Raw genomic sequence first — 27,317 nt, forward strand, 5'->3', positions numbered from 1 at the left:
GTCCATTCTGTGTTGGAGAAAGCATTTTCAGTGAGCCAACCAAAGCCTCGACCATCTGGTCAGATAACCATCACTGCCTTTTTTGCAAAAAAACATCACATTTGCACACTAATAACAGCCTCTGGCTCTGCTTTCCATGTGTTGGCTCAGTATCGAAGCAAAGTGGATAAAATAAAAAGTATCCTATGCAAGTATCCTTAAACACACAGACGAGAGCGACTGAGGGGAAACGTGGCCGTACCATGTAGCGCCGTAGACATCTGCAGGTCCATACGGCTCTTCTGCTCCGCGGCGCTGATCTGCTGCTGCTGTGCAGGTGTGTTGGTGGGTTTATCTGCAGGACTCGGGTCTGATGAAGTCTTCTCCACGTGTGAGCGCTCGGTGTGAAGCTGCTGACCGCTCTCTGAAAAGGAGGGGGAGAGGTAGATGGAAGTGAGGCAGGACTGAACGTTTAATGCCTTTAAACAGGAACCCTGTGGACTTCCTGACAACAGCAGCGTTACAATGAGCAGGATGGTGTGTTGTTGAAAAGGGGCGTTATATCAGCTAAGTTCATGTTTTGTGAGGAAATTTAAAAAAAGTATAGAGAATATGTGATGGTCAGGCCTTGATAATAACACACGATGTTTAATCACACTTTAATACCATTAAAAAAAAGAAATCCCACTAATACTTCAAACAACAGAAGGTTTTAAAACCACTTACTGCCAGATACATTTGAATGATTTAATGGTGTTACTTAAGTTGGCATGTTATGGTGCATTTAACTCTGTTATACCTCAATAAAGTGACAATAAAATGCAATCAAGTCAAGGACAAACTTTTCTTATTTCCTGATCCTATTTGCGACTCAGGGGTGGAAGAAGTTAGTATTCATATACTGAAGTAAAAGTACTAATACCACACTGTGAAAATACTCCACTACAAGAGAAAGCCCTGCATTTAAAACCTCACGTATTCCCACTTACTGTGTCCAGTGATTAAAGGGACATTATTTACGTGACCAGGAACTGCGCCCGTTTGGTCATCCTACATTCCAAACGAGGCCAGAAACTGACCAGAAACCAGCTCGCACACAAACGCAGGACAATCGGCCAGCGTTCATGTGCCAGCCGGCATGAATGCGTGTTATGTAACTGCGAAGGAGCCATGAATCAGCATCGACAGCGAGGTGTTAGTGAAGGCAGGAGCGGCCCGCAAAAACAACAAGAGGCCGATTGGTGCGACGTTAACTGGTTCCTAAAAAGAAATGAGCTCATTGTTGGTTCACGGCCAAAGCCTCCGCCGCATTTTTCAGGGTCAGAGATAACTTTGGCCTGTCCGATCCAATCAGGATTCACTGTGGACGGTGTGTGAACGCTCTGACCACAACCCCCCTACACTCCAGACCAGAACCTCTACAGTTCAGCTGAGACCGTGCTGGCAGTCGGTCCTAAACTACGTCTTACTTTGTCTCCACATCATCTCTCCAGCTGTTACATCCTTCCTCTCAACATCCCTGAATAATCGCAGTGAATTGATTTTTACATTTCATACAGTCAGGAGTTTTTGTTTTGTTTTTCAGGTCCGATTTGTGTCATTGCAGACCTGAAATGTTTGAATCCTGGTTCTATCATGTAAAGCACTATTATTTGATATTTATAGATCATAAAAATACTTTCTTCCCAAAATAATCAAGGGAAATCACATTAGTCCAGCATTTCAAAATTAAAGACACTTTAGACGTAAACTAAATAACCCTTTATATATTACACCCTCCTTTCCTCTTTATCTAATCGTTATTATAAGACCTTAGTGTGGACCCCAACCCTCAGTGATTTTTCTTATCTATTTCCATCTCAATACAAATAAAATTAATGATCGTTTCAGTAGTCACCTGCTTCCATGTGTTTGTTGGTGGTGTTGGACTTTCTGCATAAAAGGAGACCCCTTTGGAGTTTTTGGCCTCTAGTAGTGCTATGGAGCAGTTTATAATTTTACATGGAGCAGCAATACGCTAAGAAATGCAACAACATGCAGAGATGAAGAAGATCCCAAGCTAGTAAACATGGATGTAAACAATGCAGGACTTAACGTACCTAAAAAGCAACGTGTTTGTTTATATGAAAACTCTACAGGGCAACTCTAAGTGCTGCTAGTTTAAAACTCTAAAGAGGCACTTGAGAGTGTAATTGAGGCGTTTTACTTGAGACTAATTGCTCTGGCATCAAAGACAGTGTGCACTCAGCTGTACCGACTCCAAAATATTTGATTTGAAATAGCTCAAACAGAAAAACCTTTCAGAGTCGCAGCTTACAGAATACCTAAAAAATGTTTGGTTGTAATAAGAGGCAGACGTATGAAACTAGTTTAATCTATTGTGCAATAAACTGTGGAAGAGAATGAAGAAAATGAATTCAACTAAATACATAACTGCCTGCTTGACAGCCATTGTTTGCACATTTTTGTTGTCTGCCTGTGAAACTATGCGTTGATTGGCTGGCATAACTTCCAGCCAATAATCACAAGCACTATTTGATTCAGTGGAACCGTCAGAATCCTCAGTGCTCACCTTGGTTTGAGATGGCCGAGTCCGACTGCAGCTCCAGGATGTCCTCGGCGCTTCCGTACTTCATGACCGAGTTGATGGACGAGAGCGTGTTGACCAGCTGACTGTTGATGGATCCAAACTGGGACTGGGGCTGACCGAAAGCGTCCGCCAGCTCGCTGTAGTTCTCCGCCAGCAGCATTTGTTGCTCCTGCAGCAGCTTCTGGACCCTCTCGATGTAATGGTCCAGTCCGGCGGCCCCCTGGGCTGCAGCTTGCGGCGGTACACCTTCAACCTCAACTCCCACAGTGTCTTCGCTGCTGCTTGTAACACATTCAGCCGCCTGGGACGGGCCGCAAGCTATGTTCCTGGTTTTCAATCCAACCAAGAAGTTCTCATGGATGCTAGCTGGTCCCACCCCACATTCTTTGGTTTTATTGGAGCTCGATTTGAGAGACTCCACGTCTGTGCTGGTTCCAACAGCAATCGAACGCACCTTTGCCGTCGTGTGAACATCTTTGATGAGTCCTTCGCCGGCGGCGACCGTCCTGGTTTCAGTCACAGTCGTGTTTGTGTGCTTGTCGCACGTGACCAACCCCGTGTCCGTGAAAGAGTCGGTCAGGACGGTCGTCTCCGTGTTGGTGGATTTGCTCGCCACCTCCGTCTCGGTGTTTGTCTGCTGAGTTGCCGACTCAGGAGCGGCTGTGACACCCGAGTCCACTTTGCCCACGTAATCCGGGTCGGTCCCTTGCGACACCAGCGTCTTGATGGGTCCGACGAAGACGTCCACTGAACAATCGCCGCAACCGACGGATCTCGACTCTTTGCTCAACTCCGTCATGGGTTTGCAGAGAGCCAAACTGTCTACGGATTCCTCGGTGTTTACTCCCACCTCACAGATGTTCAGCTGCACGCCCACCTGCTGGTCGCACATCTCCACCCGTCTCCCTACGCACTGGTCCTTTACCTCCACGCGCTCATGCACCACCCATCGGTCCATCGGGATCTCCGGGCCTGTGGCAACACTCTGCACGCTGGGTTGACAGGACACTCCTACAGAGTGGCTTTGTAGAGTTTGAGTGAATTCCACATGGTCTCCCACTGCCTGGCTGCGTGTCTGGACTTTGGCCTCCACACAGGCGTTGTACATCTCCGGCCTGGCCATCAGACCTTTGTCCACCTTTTTCTTGTTTGACCCGCCAGCGGCTTGGAGCTCCAGTTTAAGCTTCCCCATCTCTATTTGGTGCGTGCTTTCCTTCAGCTGCACCTCCAAGCGGTAGATCTTCTCCTTCAGTGCGTCGATGGTCTGCTGCTGGAGCTCGATCTCTCGTTCGGCTTCGCTGGTCATGCCCAGCATGGCCTCGGTCACGCCGACTGCGGCGCTGCGCGTTTCCCGCCGCTCCGTCGATACTCCCGCATCCCGGAAACAATGCCCATTCATCCTCTGATTGACGGGAAGGTTGTTCATGTTTTCATCCGTAACTGTGCCGATGGACTTTTGGTTGGCCTGGTTTTGCGTGAGCTTATGAGGCTGAATGTCCGTCACATTATTGTCCAGTGTCGTCTTCTCCAGAGCTTGGACCTCTGCAGCCAGACGTCTGAACTCCTCCAGCCGCTGGGCGTTCTGTTCCTGGACCTCAGGCTCCATGATGTGCAGCTCCGTTTCTTTTTGGATGGGACCCGGGTTCTCCATTTGGTCAGCGCTGCCCACACTGTAGGAGCGCTTGCGAAAGCCACCAGGACCTTGAGTTTTTGACTGAGCAGCTACTTGTCTTTTTTCTTCCTGAAGAACAGCAATCTTAACCTGTAAGATAGGAATGGTTTTCACCTGCTCCTCCAGCTCTTTCAGCTTCTTGAGGGCCACGACCATCTGCTCCCGGATTTGGTGAAGGTGTAACGGGCTGACGTTTGTCACAGGCGTGGCCATGCCGGAGCTCATGGGGCTGTGGCGGATGGAGCCGCCCATGGATGACGGGTAGTAGGGGTTGTACTCTCCATTGGGGAGGTGGCCGTTGATAGGGAGAGGGTGATGGCTGCTGGGAGAGATCTGGCTCGGGGCCATGGAGCTTGAGTAAGAGGACAGCGAGCTGCTGGAGCCCATGCCACCGAAGCTGGCGAGACGGCGGCGTGGCATGGGAGGCTCGCTGAGCGGCTGCATGAGCAGACGCTCCTGTTCGAGGCGAAGACGCGTCTCCATGAGGGTCTTCTCCACCTGGGGGTTGTGACGAGGGGCAAACCTTGGCGATGGAGGCGGCAGGAGCAGTTTCTGCTCCGTGATGCCCAAATAGGGTTGTTGCAGGGGCACGTCACAGGCTGCTCTGGAGAGGGTGGGGGTCAGCGGAGCAGCCACCTGAGGCCTGCAGTTGAAGAAGATCGGGGACTGCTTGTCGTCGCTGTTGGAGGAGGACAGGGAGTCTGTGGAGGTCCATTCAGCCTGAGTGCTGCCCCCGCCAGTGCTGCCCCGAGGCACCGCCAAGGGTTTGGCCACTTTGGGCTTCCTCTGGATACTCAGCTTCTTAATGGTGTTGCCCCTCTCGATGTCATCGACATATTTGAGGAAGTCCAGGTCTAGCTGATAACCGTAGGGTGTTTCAACATAATAGGGGGCCACAGAGTCCTTCTCGTCCTCTGTGCTCGGGCATCTTTGTCCTCTTTCTGAAACAGAGACCACAAGAAAGCAAAGTTAGTTTGGTGTTTGTAAAGACCAAAAACAAATAAAGACTATGCTACATAATTATCTTTATGTTACATTAGTAGCTTGTCAAGAAATTACAAGACTTTAAAAAGAAAAGGATGCATTTCTTGCCCTGAAGGAGCTGAAGTGTCAAGCAAAGTGTTGAGTGTTTCCTCGGCCGCTGACAATCGCCATAATTTGACAGTGCGAGTACAAACACGTCTCAGATTTCTCACATCTCTGCTGGAAAACGTGTGTGATAATCATTTTGGCAAGGGGTGGTTTGAGTCAGCCCAAAACTATGCGAGATGCGACTACATGAAGCAATCACCAAATAGCAAAGAGGCGTAGTAAACTTCAAAAATAAAAACAAATGTTGGTTTTCTCGTGTAATTATGGCCGGTGAGGTTTCTGGGGTGTTCTCTACGAAGCTCGGATAAGAGACGCGCCAAAAAGGGTCCGAAAAACACACAATGTCAATATTTTCTAGTCCAAAATCCATCCGTCGTGTCAACAGTGGAGCTTTCGCAGACACAAATGAAACCATCACTTTGTGAGACGGACAAAAACAAGCTGAAAGGATTTCTGGAGTTCATTCACTTTGTACAGATCAGTCAAAGCTGCTTAAAGTCCAAACTCCACACTCCCTGTCAGAGGGAGTCTATGGAGCCAGTCAGCTCTCCGGGCCATGAGGAGACTCCGCTGCATTCACACTGCGTCGGCTAAATGCAGCGTCTTGTTCTTGGTATGCCTGGAACTCTCACCGACTAAAGCAAACACTCGCTGGAAATAAACAGCCCGGCTCTTCCTTTCTCTGCAGTCCTCCCCACCAGCGCCGGCTAACGTCTTCCCCCCGGCTCAATCCTTTCCATTCACATAAAAACAGAGGGAGGGAATTACAAGGCTAATACCTCACCGCCGCGTTGTTCAAGCTGCACTCACCTCAGAGCAGTCGCTCCATTTTTACTTTTCCTTCTTCTTCACTCCTCCTCCTCCTCTCTCTGCTGGACAGGACTTAACTGTACTGAGACCTGCTGTTTCTTTTCACTCTGTGCACTCTTTCTCAATCCTCTCTCCACAAGTGGAGGGGGGGGGGGGGGGGGGGGGGCAAAAAAGTTCCACTATTGGTGTAAACTAAAGCACAGCACTGCTCTGTCACACTATTGGACAGCTGCCTCCTCCAATCCCGTGAGGCAGTGAGAGCAGAGCTTCCCACCCAAATAAGAGTCCTGGTGTACAGTTGAAGGGGAGGTGAACTCATGACAATAACAGCCCGTTGTTTAGGCCAATAACTCGGATACTGTACATGTCAAACTTTCAGAATTTGCAGAACAAACAAGTCTGTATAAAAGCCAGTTAGAATAAAACTCTTGATGCAGCTGACCTTTATATTTCAGATGTAACCTGAAGCATTTGTGATTTTTTAAAACTGCTTATTTTGTTTGACAACAATTAAAAAATCCAATGATTTTCAGTTTACAATTGAATATAATATAGTTTTTATTTTTTTCTTGATAAATAAACAATCAGTTCGATCAATAATCAACTTTGGTTGACTAATTATAGGAGCTGTACTTTGCACTGTTCTATCTATGATTAGTCACCAAGAGAAGGCAATCAATAAGAATCATTTAAATAAAGACATTTATTTATTCAATGCCAAATAGTCGCAGATTTCAGCTTCTTCGTTTGGGGGATTTTTGACTGAACAAAGGCATCTTATAAGGAACAAAAACACCTACAAAATAATATTCAGAAATCATTTTTAGTTGCCAAAGCTAATAAATAAATTTTTAAGTTTAAATGCAACTTAAACTTCAGACAAACCTACATTGCGTTGTCTCCTGCAGAGACATGAAATGAGCACATCCTGGTTTTTTTGGACTGGTATAAATAATCTGTGAGGTAGCACAGTCACAGTCTTGTGCCGTCTGGTCTCCCTCCTGCTGGCACGAGTTACTGACCAGCCATGTCACACACACACACACACACACACACCCTCACACACACATGAACAGGAGTGACAGGCGGCCCTCTGGTACCATCGAGACCCTGAACAGCTGAGCGATGACCTCATCAACACGGGACAACTGAGGGGGTCACGCTCCAGTGACGGGAGGAGAGCCCGGGAGTCTGCTCCAGTTATCAGCAGCTGTTACATCGTCAGTTTGACAGAGATTACACAACAGTTAGACAGCCAGCTCTCCGACCCTCCATGAAAGAACCAGGAGGTTGTTATTAATGTGCTCTTTTCCTTCTTCTTCTACAACCCTCCCCGTCTAGAAAACTGTTTGCACAGTCAGATGACACATTTTTTAGAGATGAAGTGCATGTTTTCCCAAATTGAGCTCCACCAGCAAGTAACACTGCAAGTACTTAAGGAATTTTTAGAACGGGACCTCCACCTTGATTGAACTTTCCTCTTTACTTGCTTCTGCATTTGTTTATTTATTTGTTAACAGAAAGTGCATTAAATAGTCATAATTGATCAAATGTATCATCTATTGATCAAAGCTTCTCCAATGTGAAAATGTGGTTGTTTTTTTATAACTTTAAATAATTATCTTTGGATTTTGGACTGTTGGTTGGACAAAATAAGCAATGTGAAGATGTGATGGATGTTTTTACCATTTACTTGAACATTTTTATATTCAATTTCAGTAAAGTCTAATAATTTGTTAAAGTAATCTTAGTAGCTAATTGAACTGGTAGCGACCTGTCAATCATAAGGTAGCCCCGCCTTATACCCCGTTATCTATCCTGTCTATTTGACTCTAAATGGACCATCATTTTCTAAATCAACATCATGCTGCATTGAAGAAGACTTGAAACTACAACTCAGACCATAAACTCATGTTTACAGAGATAATAATTCTGATGAGAAATAGCGTCATTTTCCTGGTTTCCAGCAGCTACTTCTTGCATGTCGGCACACAGATGCTGTTGAAAGTCAAATACGCTGACAAAAGAAGACAGTCTAATTATTTGCACTTCACTTTGTGGCCAAATTCACCAGTGACACCATGTTTTAGCCATTTAACAGACATGGTAAATGTTATGTGGTCTGCGTGGAATCCCTTTATATGCATCCAAGCTTTGGTGCTCCTCATGACATCGCCTATACTTTCAGCAACATAGATATCGGTCATTCATCTAAAACGCTTCGCCAGCTGAAAGCGTTTGCAACTCCTTTTTCAGCAGCTTTAAGCCGAGGAACCTGTGATTGCTCTTAACATGCTGCACTCAAGGCCAACTTTGGGCCTTGATGTTAAATTCTGTGAGGAAAAATACAAAACCAGGGCTAATTTTTCACTGGCTCTGTAAAAGTCTATATTTAGGGGTGACAAAAGCCTTTTAGCCTCCACAGTGCCCTCAGAGACAGATTAAATGAGACTAACTGCTCTAAATCTGTCTGCCAGTTGTTGGTTATCCACACGGTGCACATTAATCTATAATTTATTTAATCTGAATATATATATATATATATATATATATATATATATATTTTTTTTTTTTTTTTTTTGTCTGTACAAAATGTTCCTTTACACTCTATTTCTTGCAGAGCTTCTTTGAATCTGCCCATTCTGGTTTAATAAATGTGCCATTTCAATATTGTCAATATGCGCTTTGAATGGGTTTTAAGAAGGTCTGTGGTTAAGTCAAGCTTAAGGGATTTAAAAGGTTTGTTCTATGATACAAAGCATGTCAGTAGATACCCCTGTCCTGTATGTTGAAGCTTTAACATGTCATACAAAAGCCTCTACAGCCGCGTTGTTTATACTCATGCATCCGTGGGTTAGTAGATTGTAGACTGTACATAACGTCAGCTGTTTACGTCCGACGACTGCATTCATGCTTAATTCATATAATTCATAAAAGTGGTTTCTGGGAATAATCTTGCCAACGGAAACATCCCATTAGGTCTTTGGCGAGAGAAACGGTCTGATGATAAAGTCTACGTTGGACGACAAAAATGCATCATCCCTGCAGCCCTCTAAAATCAAGACACCAAATGAGGAAATATCTAACTTCATGTGGATTTATCCCTCGATATAAACTCTTCGTAAACACAGTAAATAGTACCACTGAGTCAGAGCAGCAACAGATATTTCCATACAGTTGTAAGGACAGAGACGTTAAACAGCTGCACTGTTTTTGTGCACACAGCTGCATTGTGGAATAATGCGCTACATTACACCGAGTCAGAGCAAAGTATGATGCAAGTGCCTGGGTGGAGGGGACTCTGGTGGACACACACACACACACACACACCAACACACACACACACACACACACACACCAACACACACACACACACACACACAACCAGCCTGGTATTTCCTGGCTCTGCCTGTGAGCTCGATACGCCCAGTTACTCACAAGACAAAGTAGAGGCAGCATGATCAGCAGCAGCAGCTCAACACCAGGAACATACATTTAAAAGAAAACAGGAAACAAAAAAACAATAAGTACAGCTGCACTTTTCATACCGAACACAAGCAGGACAGACGGAGCAGAGCAGAGCTGCCGACCGTGATCTATTAGCTTAGAAACTCACAAGGCCGTGCCAGACACTGCTGCCAAATTCAACAACTTAGCTCTGTACATGATGATGCAGACCGGAGGAAATGTTTGGGCTTCCTTTGCAAACATCCAGGCAGAAACACTTTGCCCACAGTGATCTTTTTTCTCATAGATGGTCAAGCAAAACAATCAGACATGGCAATGTTTTTTTATTACTGGTGAACAGATCTGGGAAAAATGAACCAAAACAACCACTTAGAAATGGGGATATTATCCTCTCGGTGTACCACATCATATTTTGGCTATTTAAAAATAATATTATAGGATGTCCTCGGGTGGTTTTCAACATTTCAGACGGACGAGACCAACAGCAAACTGAGGCTATAATGCTGCGTCTGTAATTGGCTTCTTTGATGCCTGCACTGTTTTTCATGGCTGGAGGGCCTTCAACCTCAAACCAGATGCTGCTGAGTGTGATAAGTGTTCAAGCAGAAGATCTGGAACATCTGCAACCTGCAGCAACGCTCGACCAGCTAAATATTCATCACCACTCACCAAAAATGGACTCATTGAAATTTTCTATTGAGGCATAAAATGCTTTATGTAGTGTGCAATGTACATTTCCTTGCAGTGTGACTACATCACTGTGCACAACTAATCCAATATCAACCGCAATCACGTTTTTTGGCACCCCACGATTAAATGAACGTGATTGGCTGTGATTCTGATGTATAACACGTGTCACCAGCTCATTAAAAACCCTGCTGCATATCAAAACAAGCGCTGCCTAAACTGACAGCCAGCTACCAGCCGGCGATCCAGATGTGTTGGCATCAGTTTCAGGGAGCTGCACTCTCACCCTGCAGTGGCAGCCTGTGAAAAAAAAAAACTGACTGTTGGAGGAGTTATATAGTCTAACTTATTCCTTTTGCACGTCTGCTCTGCAAAATGAAAACGCAGTAAGAAGAAGGCTGATCCTGTCGTATTTTGACGCAAAGATTTAAACTTTACCAAAAATGTAGCACAACATGGCCTTGGAAGTTTATTTAAAATATGTTGTCCCTTAAATATATTAAAAAATTATTGATATATTAATATAATTGTAATATCAATTTATATGAATAATGATGATAAAATGATCGTGATCATCATTTTGGCCATAATCATGCAGCCCTAATTCATTGTTGATCCTAAAAATATGCAGTAAGGCTGACATTGAACGCTAATTAAAGCTACAGTCACACTTAAACACACCAGTTCTACAGCTATTCATCAAACACTGTTGTGTAAAGAGTCCAGGGAATACAACAAACCATTATCTGGTTTAGTTTACAAAAGACACAGTGCAGCTGGGCCCATTTGGCCCACATTATTATGAGCCAACACAAACACTATAATAATAAAGGGACTGTTGGGGGACCGTAAGAAAACGGTACCATGGGGGGGATTTTTTTTTTTTTGCTTTAAATTTTTTTATTGGCAACCAAGAAGTCAAAAATAATGAATCACAATCAAATTAATCATAATTTACCAATACATTTTTTCAATTTATATAGATTAAAAAGTGTGAGAAAAAAAAAAAGAAGAGAAGAGAAGACTCGGCAGGGTTTTTATATTTTAGACGACTTCGCTCCACAAGAGAAGGATGTTTTGGTGTTGGTTTAATTATTTTTTTTTATGCTGATTTGGCAGCAGGCTAAAATCGAGTTTCAGATCATTATAATATGATATCATCTTGTAAAACATGACCTGATGAAAGAATATGAGCACAATGATCGCTGGTGGAGTAAACACGCTTTCCTCCGACTGCGGGCGCACCCCCACGTTGAGCAGTCCCGTGCCGAGGCCCGATTGTCCGATTGAGGAACACATTCAGTCAGCCTTTCTAAAGGAGTATTTTAAGACATCAGTCCTGCAGCTGAATGTAGTTTAGTAGTGGAGTTCAGCAGTGTGTGTTTCTCAAGTTAAATTGGGATCTGCTGAGGTTTTATTTGTGCTTGATTTTTTTGCTGCTCAATGCACTGAGGTGTCCCACATCCCACATCCGGCAGTTATTTTGTCTGAGATGCGACTCACTGCTTTTTTTTCAATTCTTTATGATATTTTGGGACAGTAAATTTGAATTACAAAACCCTATCAGCACAGGGGCAGTTTGGTGTCTTCTGCTGTCCACAGATATTTTCTAAATTAAGAAACTTTGCTCTTATATGCATGATTTCTCCTTCTCGAAATTTACAAAAAATAAAATAAGTGGAGACTTGAAAGAGAATAAAATAAAAATCTAGCAAGGCTACTAAGTGGCAGTCCCTCGAGATCCTCCCACAATGAGTGGATCCTACACTTCCCATAATGCAACTTACTACCACTTCACTGCATAGTTTTGCCTACATCTTTACACCTCCACTTTGTTTGCGTTTCCATTGCAAACCAAAAGTCTAAAGACCAAACTGAGATAAAGAGACTTGTCAAAGCTCCTCCAGAAGCACAAATGTTTTACAGGCCGAGTAGTTCTCCTTATAAACTAACTTCATGTGTAAAATCAGCTTGTAAAAAAGTAGTAAAACGATACTGCAAAGGAAAAAAAACGCTAATATCTCGGCTTCTGAAACCAACAACACAGAAGCAGAGAAATCAATGTCAGCTGAGTAGTTCCTCAAGATATGAGGCCGACTACCTAATCACCAACTTAGAGCTAGCATTACCTAACAGCACTACACTGGGGCATGGCTGCATTAAAAGGTTACGTTTCGCCGTCTTCCTGAAATTCTTTCGGGCAGCAGGTGACCACACTGGCATGTTGACTGCCAACACTGCAGAGGAGCTATTTTTACAGTTTGCGAGAGGAAGAGGTTAGCCCTGTTGGCGTGGCATTCCTCAGCATTTGTCACACTCTGTAAAAACCGGACAATAAAAACACTGTTGGGTTTTGTGGCCTTTGAATTGAATCCACACACCTACATACTCAAACAGACGCATCATATCTCAGACGGCGGTATTTACATGGACGTGGCAGACTGACGCTGGAAGCATCTGTCCGGCATGCTGCACATTCCTGGAGGGATTTTGGAAGTAAGAAGCTTCACTCTCTCCTGTTAGTGCGGACAGGAATGTGAGTCGTCTGCAGGTGTGTGTGTGTGTGTGTGTGTGTGTGTGTGTGTGTGTGTGGGGAGCTGACAGCCTTTACTTCACACTGAAGCGTGGAAATCTTCTCTTCACGTTGCTCGGCGTGTTTCCGATGCATGAGAGGTGCGGAAATACCTTAAAGAGGAGCCAATACATTTCTGGGGTTTTTTTTTTTTTTGGTCCTGCAAGATGTCTATGAAAATAATATGTGAACAAATGCATACAGCACAATAGTTTAACTTCTGCTTAAAAAAAAAAATCCAAATATGATATTCATTAAAATGTATTATTTACTCATGTGTTTATTGATGGTTTAACTTGGTGAAGAGTTTTGTCTCGTGTGATCAATACCGTTAACACTGATGTATTTTAAACCTATTTTCCCATTTTTGCAATATCATATTTTATAGTATGGCACATGGATGCAAAAACCAGAGAAGAATTGCTCAAACTTGTGCATCAAATTCATTTCCAACCATAATACTACTGCTACTAATACACTACTGATACTACAAAGCTATACATGTCATTTACTACATATGTACTGATTTTATGATGACCTTCACATAATTTAAAATGCCTAAAAAAATGGTATTAAGCAAAGTTTCTCCACATTCTTGATGCACGAATGGATAGATTTACCTGATGCATGTCGTTAAGAGACAGATGTGATGCAGGAGCTCACCAGTTAAATATACACGCCTGACTGAAGCGTGACACTGGACACCGACATCTACATTTAGCCCCATTGTATACTCATCCAGCTAAGTTATATTTTAGTAAGCGTGAGCACATGTTGTTCACGACGAAGCCGGGATTCATTTCACAGGTTTAAATATATTATTAACCGACAGTGTGCAGGAGGAAAATAACTTTCCCTGCTGCAATACGATGCGATGATTCAGTCTGATACACAAGATGCTCGTGCAAAACAAAACCTAGCACAGAAATATACTAAGCTCACATAAAAAGGTCAAAATAAAACATGCTACAGTATCTCCAATACATGCACAAACAAAATTCAAAGAATATGGGACCTGGTATGATAAAAGATTATGCAACAAAAAGGGTTGGTTTACCTGGGCCATTGCCATTCACGTGCATGGTTTGAGCCATGGCTGCAGCTGTGTGCTCTCAGTCCCACAACAAGACCAGTCATGCAACTGCCATGCATCAAGTCCAGATTACCATGCAACCTAAAGACTGAGACAAAACACAAAAGGAGGCGTTACACACGTGTCAAGCACAGACACTTTATAAGCAGCTCTTTCCAACAAAGAGACATTATTGTGATCCTGACATGAAAGGCTGAATGTTCAACAAACAACATAAAACACACGTTTCAAACATCTCAGAACAAAATAAAGGCAAATGTGCCTGCGGTGTGGCTTGTTAAACAGGCCAGGATCAACATCATCCCACATCCACAATATCATATCACGTGCAATATTTATTTTTCAACATCGTCCAATATTCCATTTCAATCGTCTGCAATACTGTACTCTATTAAATGGATCTTGCTTTTATAGTTACAATATCAATCACTGGTGGTAGTATAACCTCATATACACTTAATCATTTTACTTTTAGTCTTATGTTGTTGCAAAGAAATATTTAGTTACATTCCACCGCTGCAGATCACACGTGAGGTCGCCGTCATTTATTTGATGTTCCACTACACAAAACCGTGAAAGCTGAAGCCCACTTTAAGCGATGGACGACGCTGACCTCTTGCTTTTTCACAGGTGTGTTTGCATCTGACATTTATGAACATAGAGGTCCTGTGTGTGCTGGCCTGGTCATCATCAATGGATACATTATGAGCAGGAACAAAAGAGCTATTCTCTCCTCATAAAAAAAAGCCAACATGAGGGGAAAAAGTGGACTTCATGGGCCACAGAGAGGCCTGGTTTGCTAAATGAGCATCTGGAGGAGTAAAGCTGCAGACAAGGTTGGCTCACATAGACCCAGGCCCCCTTTTTATACTCTCCATGACCTCAGACTCTATTTACCAGCAGGACTACCGACCTCGGATCCTCTGCCCTGCTGATCACTGGCTCCAGAAGTGGGATCCAGGCCCCCTAGTGGTCTTTAAGAGTGTCCTTAAGGGTCCTCGGCAAATAAGCTATTTCTCTATTAGTGACTACGAGTGTTTATGTATAATTCAGTTAAAATTATGTTATAAATCCTTTGCCCACAGTGGTGTAATAGAAAGAGGGGTATTAAAGGGGAGGCTAGCTCGGTACAGACACAGACAAACGATCACTGGTCTTCTGATCCACTCGATCGGACCTTTGGCCAGTTCGTCGTCACTCTGCAGGCGAGCTTTCACCTCTCTGCAGCACTAGTCAATCCTTGTTTACGGTTTGCATCCAAATAAAGCAGCGCAGCAGCATCATCGGGGCCGATGTGTCTAAATGTGAACAGTCGTCCCGAGAGGGCTGATTACAGCTCTGATACAGAGACGGGAACCGACTGCTACGGAGCACACCGGGCCGCTCCAACACCCAAATAGACTGACATCTATTCAGGCCAGAGTCCCTCCTCCTCCGAGTTATTCTCCGTCACATTCAAAATGAACTACAGCTTGTGAGTAAACAAGTTAGCAGAGAAAGCTCCAGCTGCATTTGACACCACTTTGGAGAAAAATCTACCTTAACAACACAAACTAATGTTTTAGGGAAGAGTCAAGATACCTTTATGGTGTCATCTTAATGTTGATTTAGAGCCACGTTACTTTACTGACAGCATGAACAAATAAATGACCCTCATCACATCTAAGAAGTGTGCACAGAGAGACAAACCATATGACCAGAATCATGCTTCTCCAGTCAAAACCGAGACCAAAACGAGCATGAAGAATACGACACCGACGTCTAAAACAAACAACATGCACGGTCGCCTATGAGCATAATCCCAGTTTAATAAAGCCAGCGATCATGCTTGCCATGCCAAAGAATAATGAAGCGAGCGGCTCAACTGGAACTCAGAGCTCATACAAAAACAATGAAAAACACGCCCAAAATATGAGACTGACCAAACATCTCCCAAGCGTCCGGTTCCATGGGCTGCAAGAAAACAAACCTGAAGGAAGGAGCAGGAAATCCTCAGATATACGATGCAAGCAAAGTAATTAAAGAGCGTATTTGCATCAGATCCTGCAGGATTTGACCTGCAGCGTTACTCTGTTCAAAACGGCACAAAAACACCTCGTTTTCACGGTTAACCTGGTTTGTTGGGATCAAGTCCTCAACATCAGCTGGATGAAAAGGTCCAGAAATGTAACGCGATAAGCCTCAAGGCCAGTTTTAAACTCCCGCATGTGACATTGAAGTCTTTTCTTGAGTTATTATGCAACAGGCTGAAAGCTGACGTCTTCACTAGAGCATTCACAGTAATGCTGTGAATTAGGGGTAGAAATATTCATCATTAACCGAATGTCACTTTGCTGTGGAGCAGAAAAGAAGAGGAAAAGTGCAAACTAGTCCTTTAAAATATTAAGACCGGTTTATGTTTGAGCTTTTTAGTCCATTGATCATTTATGTGGTTTATAGATAGTGATCGATAACGTACAAAACAACATTTTTCTGATGTTTTTATCCGGCAAACTGTCGCTTTCGTAAAGCTCTTCTTCAGATGTGGAAATAATTTAGTCCATGAACAAACTCTGGACTGACTGACAGTTTAAACCTCGTCAATCTAACGACTGAGTCGGCTGCAGAGAAAAACACAGAATATTTAGAGCCCAATAATGTCACTTTTTTGGGCTGGAAATATAACAGCGTTGGTGTCTGAACACTGTTTTTACATCTGTTCACTGACTGACAAAAGAAGAAAATGTCTATATAACACCAAACTTTGACTGGTGATGGACACCAACATGTGGTCACACCTTTTTTCCCCCCCATACACCGAGATCTGCTATTCTCACAATCATGCAGCTTACCTGTAACTCTCATTCTAACTTCCTCCCACAGCTCACAGGTAGCAAACACTGTACGAGTCCAAGAGACCCCCGACAACAAGCTTTACCCAGCCGCCCTCTGAGCGAGGGGGGGATACGTTTCACGGCTAAGATTAGACAACTTCCTCAGATGACAGCCAAACGATCTGTGTCCTATAAGAGGAAACAGGACTTTAGGCTGTTTTGGGTGGAAGCGACCCCTACGCTGGGCCTCCAGGTGAAGAGCATGGCGAGCTAATGCAGCTAAGAACCCGCGGTCACTCTTTGGGCCGGCGCTGACCTTCAAGGCTGAAAAACAGCTAATGAGGCAGACGACAGAGCGTAAAGGGAAAGGTTCTCATGAGCGGTTACAGATTAACCCACACAGCGGCGTTTCCCTTCAGCCCTCAACAGCCGAAGGTGAAGACTGAGAGTAAACAGGAAGTCATAAACACCTAATCTTAACCAAGCTGAGTCGAGGACACCTCATGTGGGACTACCACAGATGACCTTTCAAAATAAAACGACATGTAAACCAGGTCTGTAGTAAGCTCAAACAGTTAGCCACAAAGCAGTGAAAAGATGTTGCCTACTTGTGTTGAAGTGAATGTTTAACAACACATTTGGATATTTCACCATCTGTATAATTCAATCCGTAAACTTTGTAATCAGTGGTGACGTCACTATAGAAATACTCTATTACAAGGCCTGTAAAAAACGTGTTATATAAGTGTTAGGGCGGGACATATGTTTGAAACAATTATATAAGTGGACTAATGTTATAGTTTGAAGCAGAGCTAATTTGCAATTCACTTATTATAAAGTGATTAAATAAGGGAAAAGGTAATTTGGTATAATGAATGAGAACCAGGTAAGAGGTCAAGTCTGACGGACCAAATGTTATTTTCCTCCAAGCAAAGCTGATGTTATGTAATAAGAACTGAACTACTAATATTTAACCATCAACAATGTCTATTGACAGTGACTTTCTCACCTTGTACAGCAATAAGAAGCTTTGGTGAAGACATGTGAAAACAGTTTAATTCATTCTCCATTAAAAAAGATTAAAAAAACAAAAACGAACATCATAGTTCTTAACTGGCATGAAATCCTTTAACAGGTGGGTTCTGTACGACAGAGTTTGTACAGTTGAACTAAATCACTAAATCACAATCGACCTAAACGTCTGACAGAAGCCTCGTTGTCGTCCAAGTCAAGTGTGGCATCAAATCAACGGCACCGCTTATTTTCTGAAATATTAACGAAGAAAAGACAACACTCACCATGATGCACTTTCACCTGAACTAAAAAAAAACAGATTTGTTTGCAGCCTGATGGGATCCGAGAAGAACTCACAAGTGTACGAAAAACAAAAATGTGTCAACGAGGCGACGTTGGCCGACACAAACCAGAACAACTCGCTTTGTTCCTCCTCAGCTGTTGCATAAATATGACAGGAGGTGCAGGTGCATGTCAACTGATTTACAGTGACTTGGGTGAGGGGAGGGCTGTGTGTGTGTGTGTGTGTGTGTGTGTGTGTGTGTGTGTGTGTGTGTGTGTGTGTGTGTGTGTGTGTTTTCAAAAGGGAGACAATGAGAGATTTACTGTGATAAGAGAGACTCGACATGCATGACGAACAAAACACAGCGAGCAATCAGAGTCGTGTTTCATCGCCTTTGTTTTCATCAGAGTTGCATCGTTTGCAATCTTGTTGGCGTTTTACTTTTCTTTCATGGAAATTTGGCATTTTATGATGATCATAAAACAGTTGCCCCAAATGTTTGCATCCAGCAAACTTTTTAAAGTGACTAAACTATCAGTAAATGGAGTTGAAGAAAAAAGCATGGAGGACACTGGATAACCACACATCAAATAAAAACACTTCACGAGTCAGATGTCACCTCAAACTTTAAAAACCACACGGTGGCAAATTAGTACAGATTTCAAACCTGCACTGAAATCAAGATCATATCATGAGTTTAAATGAAGAGAATGAAAAAAAAAAAATCTAAAAAGGAAAAGTGAAATTCTTGTCAAGTCAGACAATCAGCATTGTTATTGTCAAATAGGCCTTAATACCATTTAGGATGTCTAGACCCATTTGTTTGCCACATAAAGTGACCAAATTAAGTCTTGACAGGATGTGGTGCGACAGTTCACATTTTCCACCGTGAGTTTTTTTGCGTCAACCGTTAACAGCCTGAAAAGTAAAGAGAGGGCTGTAAAGGTTGCAAGCCCGCTGTGCTGAATATTCAGCAGGCTTGTTTTTCCCCTAATAAAAAGCTGAGGCTACAGATTTAATGGAGGGAAAACGCCTCTAGAGAAACATGGATATATTTATTCAGAGCTCCAGAAAAGGACATGAAAACACTAACTGTGTGCGCAGCAGCAACGTGTAGAGCATTTTATTTTTCTGTGGATAATCCACACGACTGTGCACAGGTGTTTCCTTTTCTAGGAGCATTTCTGCAAGACAACCGAAGTGAGGAAATAAAATACCGTTTCTGTGCTGGAAGCAACAGAGAAGCGTTAATGTGTGCGTCGGCGTAATCGCACGGCGAGCGCTGGCTACTTGTTGTCTCGGCTCTGCATCTGGCCCTCATTAGGAAATGCCTTTGAAGCTTCGCAGGAGAAGCTTCTGTGCCAACTACGGCCAGACGCCTCAGCGCTGATGTTCGCTACAGTTTGGCAGCGTTGCGGCCGTGGCGTTGACCCCCAGCGTTGACCCCCAGCATGTTCAGTCCGACGGTACGTTTTCCCTTTGATGCCCTGCGTGAGCCCGCTGTGTTCGGCCGGCCACAAAGCCTTTCAATTATCCGGCGAGGAGGGAGGAACTCGCATGAAATGAAGGGATTTTTTTTGTCTTCCTTCCTTGATTGTTTACAGGAGGGTGGCAAGGTCTTCCAGCTACATCCAAGTGGCTAAAGTCCCAAATTCCTGGAGGATGTGGAAGCTTTTTCCGAAGCAAAAACAGAGCTTGATATAAAAACCTACTCCAGGAGACAATCATGAATAAATAGGGTCATTTGGACCCCTGTTGATGCCTACATGAAGGTAAGGGATCACCTGAGTTATTAGAAATCCATCCTGAGGGGAACATGAGTGTTTGCACCAAACATCAATGCAATCCAGCCAATAGTTGGAGACATTTCACTCAAAACTACAAGCCAACTTCACCTCGGTGTGAGGAAACAACAGGGAATCACCAAAGTCAGTAGGATTCATCGTCTGGGAACCATCAACGCCCACAAAAGTTCACTTGTTTGACACTTCAGGCTGCATGCCATATTGGTACATTAGAAGAAAGAAGCATTGCAATCAAATAACGTTGATTACATCCCATCGTGATCATGCAGATGGGTTTTTTGGGTTGAACATTAACAGCTGTTTAACCTGGTTATATAATCACCCTTACTAAGGCTGGTTACGTTCAGCTCTTATTCTACCCTTAATAACAGCATGAAACAGAAATGTGCATAAACAGGAGTTGAAATGGTCATTCCCTGAAAGAGATGCACACCAAGCTTTCATATCTTGCAAACAAAATATTGAAAACAAACACTGTACCTTTCCATACAGGTTCACCGAGCAGGTCTCCGTGCAAATATGTAGACAATCTACTGACTCGAAAAGTGAAAGCTTGACCCGAATGGGTTTGATCGCGAGTACAGTCGTCCACAAAGTGAGAGGATGAGTCAACCTCCAGTCGGTCCGGCTGCCGTATAATCACATATCAGGTTATTTCTGGTGCCATCACATTCAACTGCCGGCTATTCTTCCTCTGGTGCAGCCGCAGCCGTTGTGCACGAGGATAAACATAGTGTTGGAGAACGACGAGCTCAATTATGGAAGATTAAAGAAAATTATACATACACTCCTCCGTCATTATGCTCATTCCTCCGTCTGACCGTTTCTAACCTCATATCTCTTTCAGAGGACTAAAGAAAAAGTGCAGTTTGTATCCAGAAAATAAAAGGAAAAGAAAGGAAATTGATCGTTTTTGTTTCAAGATTGAAACGAATCAGAATGTCAGAGGATCAAATGACTTCTGGAACGAGGACTCAAAATTACAGAGCAATAGTTTGGACCATCTGTGAGACACGTGTAGAAAATCAAGTTAGGAGTCCTTCAGCATATTCTACTCTTAAAAACAACACAGGTGCACAGCAGGTCTCAGTGTGTACAACGTGATTATTTCAGTCAGTGGGTTTTGTCTCGTGACGAGTATAAGATACAGTCCAGTTAATTACCAACAAGAACCTGCTTTATGTTTACATTACAGACATGTCTGTGATTCAATACAACTTTATGTTCATAAGTTGCAGGAATAGAAAGTTTTATGAATCCTCTCGGGATCCGTTTCACCTGATGCATCTTAAAGAAACAATTGTTCCGATGTATCATCCTGCTCACATTTTTCTCCCTAAGAATGCAAAACGTTGCAGCTCTATTCAAGTACCCCCCCATCTTTCCACGCCATGTTTGAACAAATGAAACCAAGACTTCAAAAGCTGTAATAAAGAATTGAAAATAAATATAATACCACAAATCCTTTGTGCGTTCTCTTTGAAGACGTGGTTAAGATCTGACATGATTCATTCTGCAGGATGACAGCTTGTGGTTGATAGAGATCTGGTACCTCAGCACCGTGCTCCAGGAGATTTATGACCGGCTCTTTTCGGCTGCAGGCAGCACTAGTAAATCTCAATCAGCTGCTTCGGGGTACCGCTTCTGTCACGGTGTTCGACAAGTTACAAACACTTTCTCATCTTTTATCGGTTCAATTACCATTTAGCCTCCAGCTCGTTTGAGCAACTAATTGGATTGCAAAGAACAAAGCAGGTGCAATTCATCTGCAGCAGTTATTGCTGTTGGAGAATACAGATTCCCAAAACAACCTTAAATTACATTATTTACTGTGGTATTTAATCCAAGAAGGATGGCATAGTGTGCTTCCATTGAGATAATTATCAATCCTCAGACATCCAAGGCTTGTTTTCACTCGCTGTTCCTCAAAAAGAGCAAAGGATAACTTCAGCCTTTACTCCAGGGACTGTAAAGGTTTATCATTAATCAGCTGATCAACTCACTGCAGCATGGAGTTGCCCAGAGCAGCAATTCAGGACTTCACCCCCTGTTCAGGACACGCAACCTTTTCCTCTAAAATCACAGTAATTCCTTCTTTTCCCAACGCTGCCCCCTGGAGGACAAACATGGAGCTGATCCAGAGAGCATGAAACTCCTCAGACGTAGAGACTTTGACTTATCTTTATCCCTTTGGATCAATAAAGACAGCAGGAAGGAGAGAAACGGATGCACGTATCCACACATCAACATGTATGCAACAAATAGGATGTATTGGTAAAATACTGCAATTGATCTTCAAAGTCTGGATCCAGATGCTGCAGCTATTAGATCATTTTCTATGCAGAGAAGATTTTCTTATTTCTTTGATTAATCCATTTAGTCTATAGATGCTTCTTTTATCCAACCAACAGGTCTAGAGTCCCACTCTGTGCTCGTATCTCCCACTCTTTATCCTCCCGTTGCCCCCCCCCCCCTCCTCCCATGACCTGGGCTGTCCGTCCTGCACTTGACCAAGGACAAGCTGGAGCCTCTTATTTGTTTAGCTCTTGACTGGAGTCACTAAGGCGGAGGAGGGGATTCATGGGCTGGTGAACAACACCCGCCACTCACCGCCCAGCGCCCCATGAAGGGGACCCTCCTCAGTGGGGCACCATGACACTCAAAATGTCTCTGCAGGTTCACCACTTGGTTTCCTGCACAGAAGAGCTTGGACTTCATGTCCCATCTCTATTAAACCTCATCCACATGGAATGAGACGGACACGACCTTCTAAACAGCATGGGAGAAACAAAAAACTGCTGCTATTGTTTCTATCTACTATTGTATGTAATTGCTGTAATGCATGCAGCTTTTCTCTTAATATTCTATAGCAAACATAGGGATAGGGCCAGGTTTTCATTACACAAAATAGACATACATCTATATATGCACACCTCACCCTTATCACATACGCGAGGACGTCCTGTGTGTTTCACCTCTATTTGCACAGCTTTGTCCTTGTTCTTAACCTTTATCATATCCATTTCTTTGTAAGTACATTAAGAGCACTGTAAATACTGGAGTCATGTTCCCTTTAGGTGAACACATACTTGGCCATGACAAACCCAACTCTGGCCTGTGTTGCATGTTTCCTGTCTCCATCTCGACCGACTCAAATGAAGGCAAAAATAACGACTGTATAGTTATCAAATTAGTAAAGACAAGAAAAACAAAACTTTAAAAAAAGAAAAGGAGCTTTGGATAGTTTCCACTTTTATCAAAACTCAACAGCTGTGTTTTAAACAGAGTCTCCAGATTAAACTCCATCCGTGCAGCGCCGGTGAGAGAGACCGTCACTGCCAAAAGCTTTCACTTCTGTCGTCAGCTTTCTCAAAGAGGCATTGTGGGAGAAATTCCACATTTTAAGTGCTCCCATGTTTGCTTTTGTGCCAAGTGAGCCCACTCTGCTGACCTTTTGGAGACGGACCAATGAGATCCGCCGCTGCGCTTCTCCTCTGACAGCAGCCAGACAATGAACAACAAGCTAATTAAAGTGATGACAGCATGAAGGAGGGAGAGGAGGCTCCGTCGCTAAACTTTAACATCGGACACCCAAACGAAGCACAAGAAAAACAAAAAACCCTGACGAGCATTTTATTATAAAAACAGAACAAAAAGAGGACTCACCATCTCTAAATGTATTCTGTGGTATATGATGACAGTGATTAACTGGGCTGGTGGAACACATTACTATGTCAGGAATGTTTTCAGAGTCAGACAAACCTCGTCTGTCGTGATTAGTTACTTGCTACTAGCTATTGGACCAATTGTGGTGTTAATGAGTCACGGTGTGCTGGATTACTGCCAAAGGAAGGTGGCGGTGGTGGGAGGGTTACACTAATGCACAGAGATGCTGCTTGGGGATCCATTATCAAAAGCTGCATAGACGCGATGGGGGGCATTTATATGGGGGACACGCTCTTTGCAGCAAGTTGTCACGCAAGCATGCGACCGCACTTCCTGACGCTTATCACAAGTCAGTCTGTAATCAGGTGTGGGCTTACTTCAAATGTTATTTTGGTGATAAAATGAAGGATGAAGTGTTTCCTTTACGTTTTGAGAATGTTCTCCTCCTACTCAAGCTAAATAAAGTATTTCAAAAGGCTCAGTTAGATCGACTGGAACATGCATCGTCATCTTTTTAGAGATACGTGGTTCTGACGGGACAGTGACGCCACGAACATATGATGACTTTGTAGAAAATGACGCGTCGCTGTAGATCAAACTAAAACCACAGGAAAGGCGTTCCAAACATCTACGGCCCAAAAATACAACATACACATGAATGCAGGAGTAATATTAATCCAGAAACAAAACGAGTCACAGTAAAAACACTCGCAAAAGTAGTAAAATGTTCCATTTTGATACCTAAAGTACATTTAAGAGATAATACTTAATACTTTTACTTCGGGATTTCTACCTTTAAAGTATTTTCAGGATGGTATCACTGCTTTACTGAAGTAAAGAATCGGAATACTTCTACTACTGATATTCACCTTTTCCCCCCACACATACTTTTTTTTTTTTTTTTTTTTTACATAGTCTGAGGTAGTTTTTACACTTCTTCTGTAAGCAAATATATTGCTCTCCTATCAACACTGTCTTCTTCAGTTACGTTCAGCTACAGAGCAGCAGGATGACAACAGGAAATAAATCTGTGTGATTCATCATCTCCACTTCATGCAAATCCATTATTTTAAAATCACTACAACAGAGTGCAATCTCCCTCGAGGACGGAGAGTGACCATCACGCAGTCAAATCACATAAATGGAGAACCATGTTTTTATGGATCTCTCTTAGAAAGATCAATCGGCGCCCCTCAGCCAGTTTTCCGTGTAGGGGCTGATGTCCCAGCTGTGCCACGGTCCGAGTCCCGGGAACAAAAATGAGCGTCACGACACCTGCCAGCCTCGGGGGACTTTCAACCACAAGATGAGCACAGCCTCCAAAAGATAAGATCTGTTCCCATTTTATCTGAATTCAAAATGGCAGTTGGTCCTTTTAACGGTCTAATGAACGAATGTCATCAATAACTACGTTTAAATACAAAACGGAATACACAGTATTCAGTTTTATTCTGAAAAGTCAATATTCTAGGAAAAAGAACATTCCAAAAAAATGCTTTAATTATGCCATATTTGCTGCCGTTGCTTTTATTGCTGCTGTTCTGTAAACCACAGGAGAAAATCTGGGGGAGTCGCCGTTCCTCCGGCCGAGACGCCTCGTGATGATAAAGCAACCAAGCTGCAGCCACTAAGAGTTTGTTTGGCCTTGAGTGCAACAAAAAAAAGCCTTATCCTTAAGATCATACCAACAGAAATGTTAGCAACAAACAGACAGCAAGAGGCCAAATGAGGTGACTCTAAAACCCTCCATTTACTCCGCATTAATTCACAATGTCCCCTCTTTAAAAAGCTTTTCAATGCGATGAAGCACTTTCAGAGGCAGCAACCCAAAAGAGACGAGCTGAAGGACGGCCTTGAGCGTGTGAAAAGAAAAGAAAGAAGACGAGAGAGAGGAAGGGAGGGAGGGAGGGAGGGAGGGAGGTATAGAGTGACGACTAATCTCATTAGTGTGGCAGCTAAATGATTTGTTCCACAGAGAAGGGGAGATAAAAAGGTGTGTGAGGCTCCTCTCCCATGTTAGCATCCTCATGGACAGTGCTCAGAGCTGTCCACACGCCACTTTGTTCACAAATTTGAAAGTCTAATTTATTCCCACGGGGGGAAGCAACAGGGAGACATGCGAACAAAGAGAGAAAAGAGTGAGATAGGAGCTGGTGAGATCCAGCCACCGAACCACGACCCACCAAACACAAAACAACATTATAATCAAGAAAAATATAGCAAACATTTTAGAGTTTTGCTTTTTTTCCCCCCCTTTGGACACACGCAAGTAGCTTGTTTCCATGACAACGCAACGCAACATCGTGGCTGCTCGCCTCGACTGGTGAACTGGGACAGTTGCTTGTTTTGCTCACTGCAGTTTATACTTTATACTTTTTTTTTTGGATGATTTCTGTTTAAATGACGCTCAATTGGCAAATTGTAGAAACTGAATGGATTAATCAGCCTAGCCTGTTGTTCAGGTTCACCAGGCCATCACATGGAGACAGACAAGATATTACCCACCTTTAACATGAAAACTTATCTTAATTCATTCACTTCAGCTGCTTGAACAAATCAGATTTTTTATCCAATGTTGTTTCACAAATCCCACTCAAGTATGTTTAGTTCTGCCAAAGTGAAAGTGAGGATTCCCAGCCGTCGCCGAGCGGAGGAAGCTGTATTAACTGAGGGACTAACTAATGACTTCCGTGTCACCCTTTTCTTTATTTTGGTCTGAGCTCGCGGTCACAGGGTCATAGGCTAGGAAAACAGTAGCATGCCTTCATACATATAATGCAACACATTGCATTGTGTTGGCAGCGAAGGGGGGAGGAAGGGGGGAGGAGGGGGGGTGTCTTCCCAGTGGGAGTCATCCTGGCCGACAATAGCAGCAACATTCCTGTGGGAACACCGTGGCATTATGGCTGCCGGGAGGATCCCCACTTCCACCAAAACTAAGGGATTAACTCCTGGGGTATTCTGGGAATTTTCACTGTCACCTTTGGGAATGATTCAGAGAGGAGGGGGGGACAACATTTCTTTCAGTGCTGTCAAAATATTTCAGCATCACTTTAATCACTCGGAAAAACTCGTGTTTTGATAGCTGAAAAAGTTTTTCCAAGCGTGTATCGACAGCTCAAAACAGGGACAAATATTCTCACACAACAACTAAATGTGTTAGAAAAGGGTTTAGATAACGTCTCACTCTCTGGCGACTCGATCAGTACTGCTAACTTTAAAAAAAAGACACATTTCTACAAGTTTTTGTATGAGCAGTATTATGGTTTAAGTTGGTCGGGGTCTGGTGGTAAAAGATTCATAACAAGCAGCAATTTCCCTGATTTTAAATTATTACTGTGTTTACTGTGAAGACATCATCTCTGGCATTTTCTTATCATCTTAAAATATTGTCCATTAATTTGCAGCCAAACTAGAGAGGAGCTACTTGAGACATTATATCATCTTAGATTTTGGAATACATTTATTTTCGGGGTTTTAAAGGCTGTGTTACAGTAACATGAAGCCATTTTATTAACCGACTTTTTTAGCTGTTCTATTTTGCTTCTGATGTTATATTAAAAATCATTTTGTGAAAGCACCAATAGTCAAACCTACAGGTATTTCAGCAAACTAGCAATCCATAAACCCCAACCCTAATATAAAACCTGGCTTAGTTAATGGTGGTGAGTCTACAGCTCTACTGTGAATTCTAACATCTCTATCCGTCTCTAATAAAGCGGACAGATAAACTGCCCAGAAGGCAGCGTCCATGAACAAATATTGACCCGTGC

At 43.2% G+C, this 27,317-nt stretch overlaps 1 protein-coding gene across 2 annotated transcripts in view; it reads right to left on the minus strand.

Moving 5' to 3' along the window:
* kank1a (KN motif and ankyrin repeat domains 1a) overlaps positions 1-27,317 on the minus strand; it is a 44,470-nt gene that overhangs the window by 6,951 nt on the left and 10,202 nt on the right. For both annotated transcript variants that reach the window (XM_084025585.1, XM_084025586.1), the window contains exons 2-4: positions 13,928-14,051; positions 2,552-5,182; positions 242-403 (exon numbers count right to left, since the gene is read on the minus strand). In XM_084025585.1, the coding sequence (XP_083881711.1) occupies positions 242-403; positions 2,552-5,182; positions 13,928-13,964 (2,830 nt within the window). In that variant the 5' untranslated portion in view covers positions 13,965-14,051. The remainder of the gene's footprint in view (positions 1-241; positions 404-2,551; positions 5,183-13,927; positions 14,052-27,317) is intronic.

This window comes from Eutrigla gurnardus (genome assembly GCF_963514095.1).
Source record: "Eutrigla gurnardus genome assembly, chromosome: 13".
Classification (NCBI taxonomy): domain Eukaryota; kingdom Metazoa; phylum Chordata; class Actinopteri; order Perciformes; family Triglidae; genus Eutrigla; species Eutrigla gurnardus.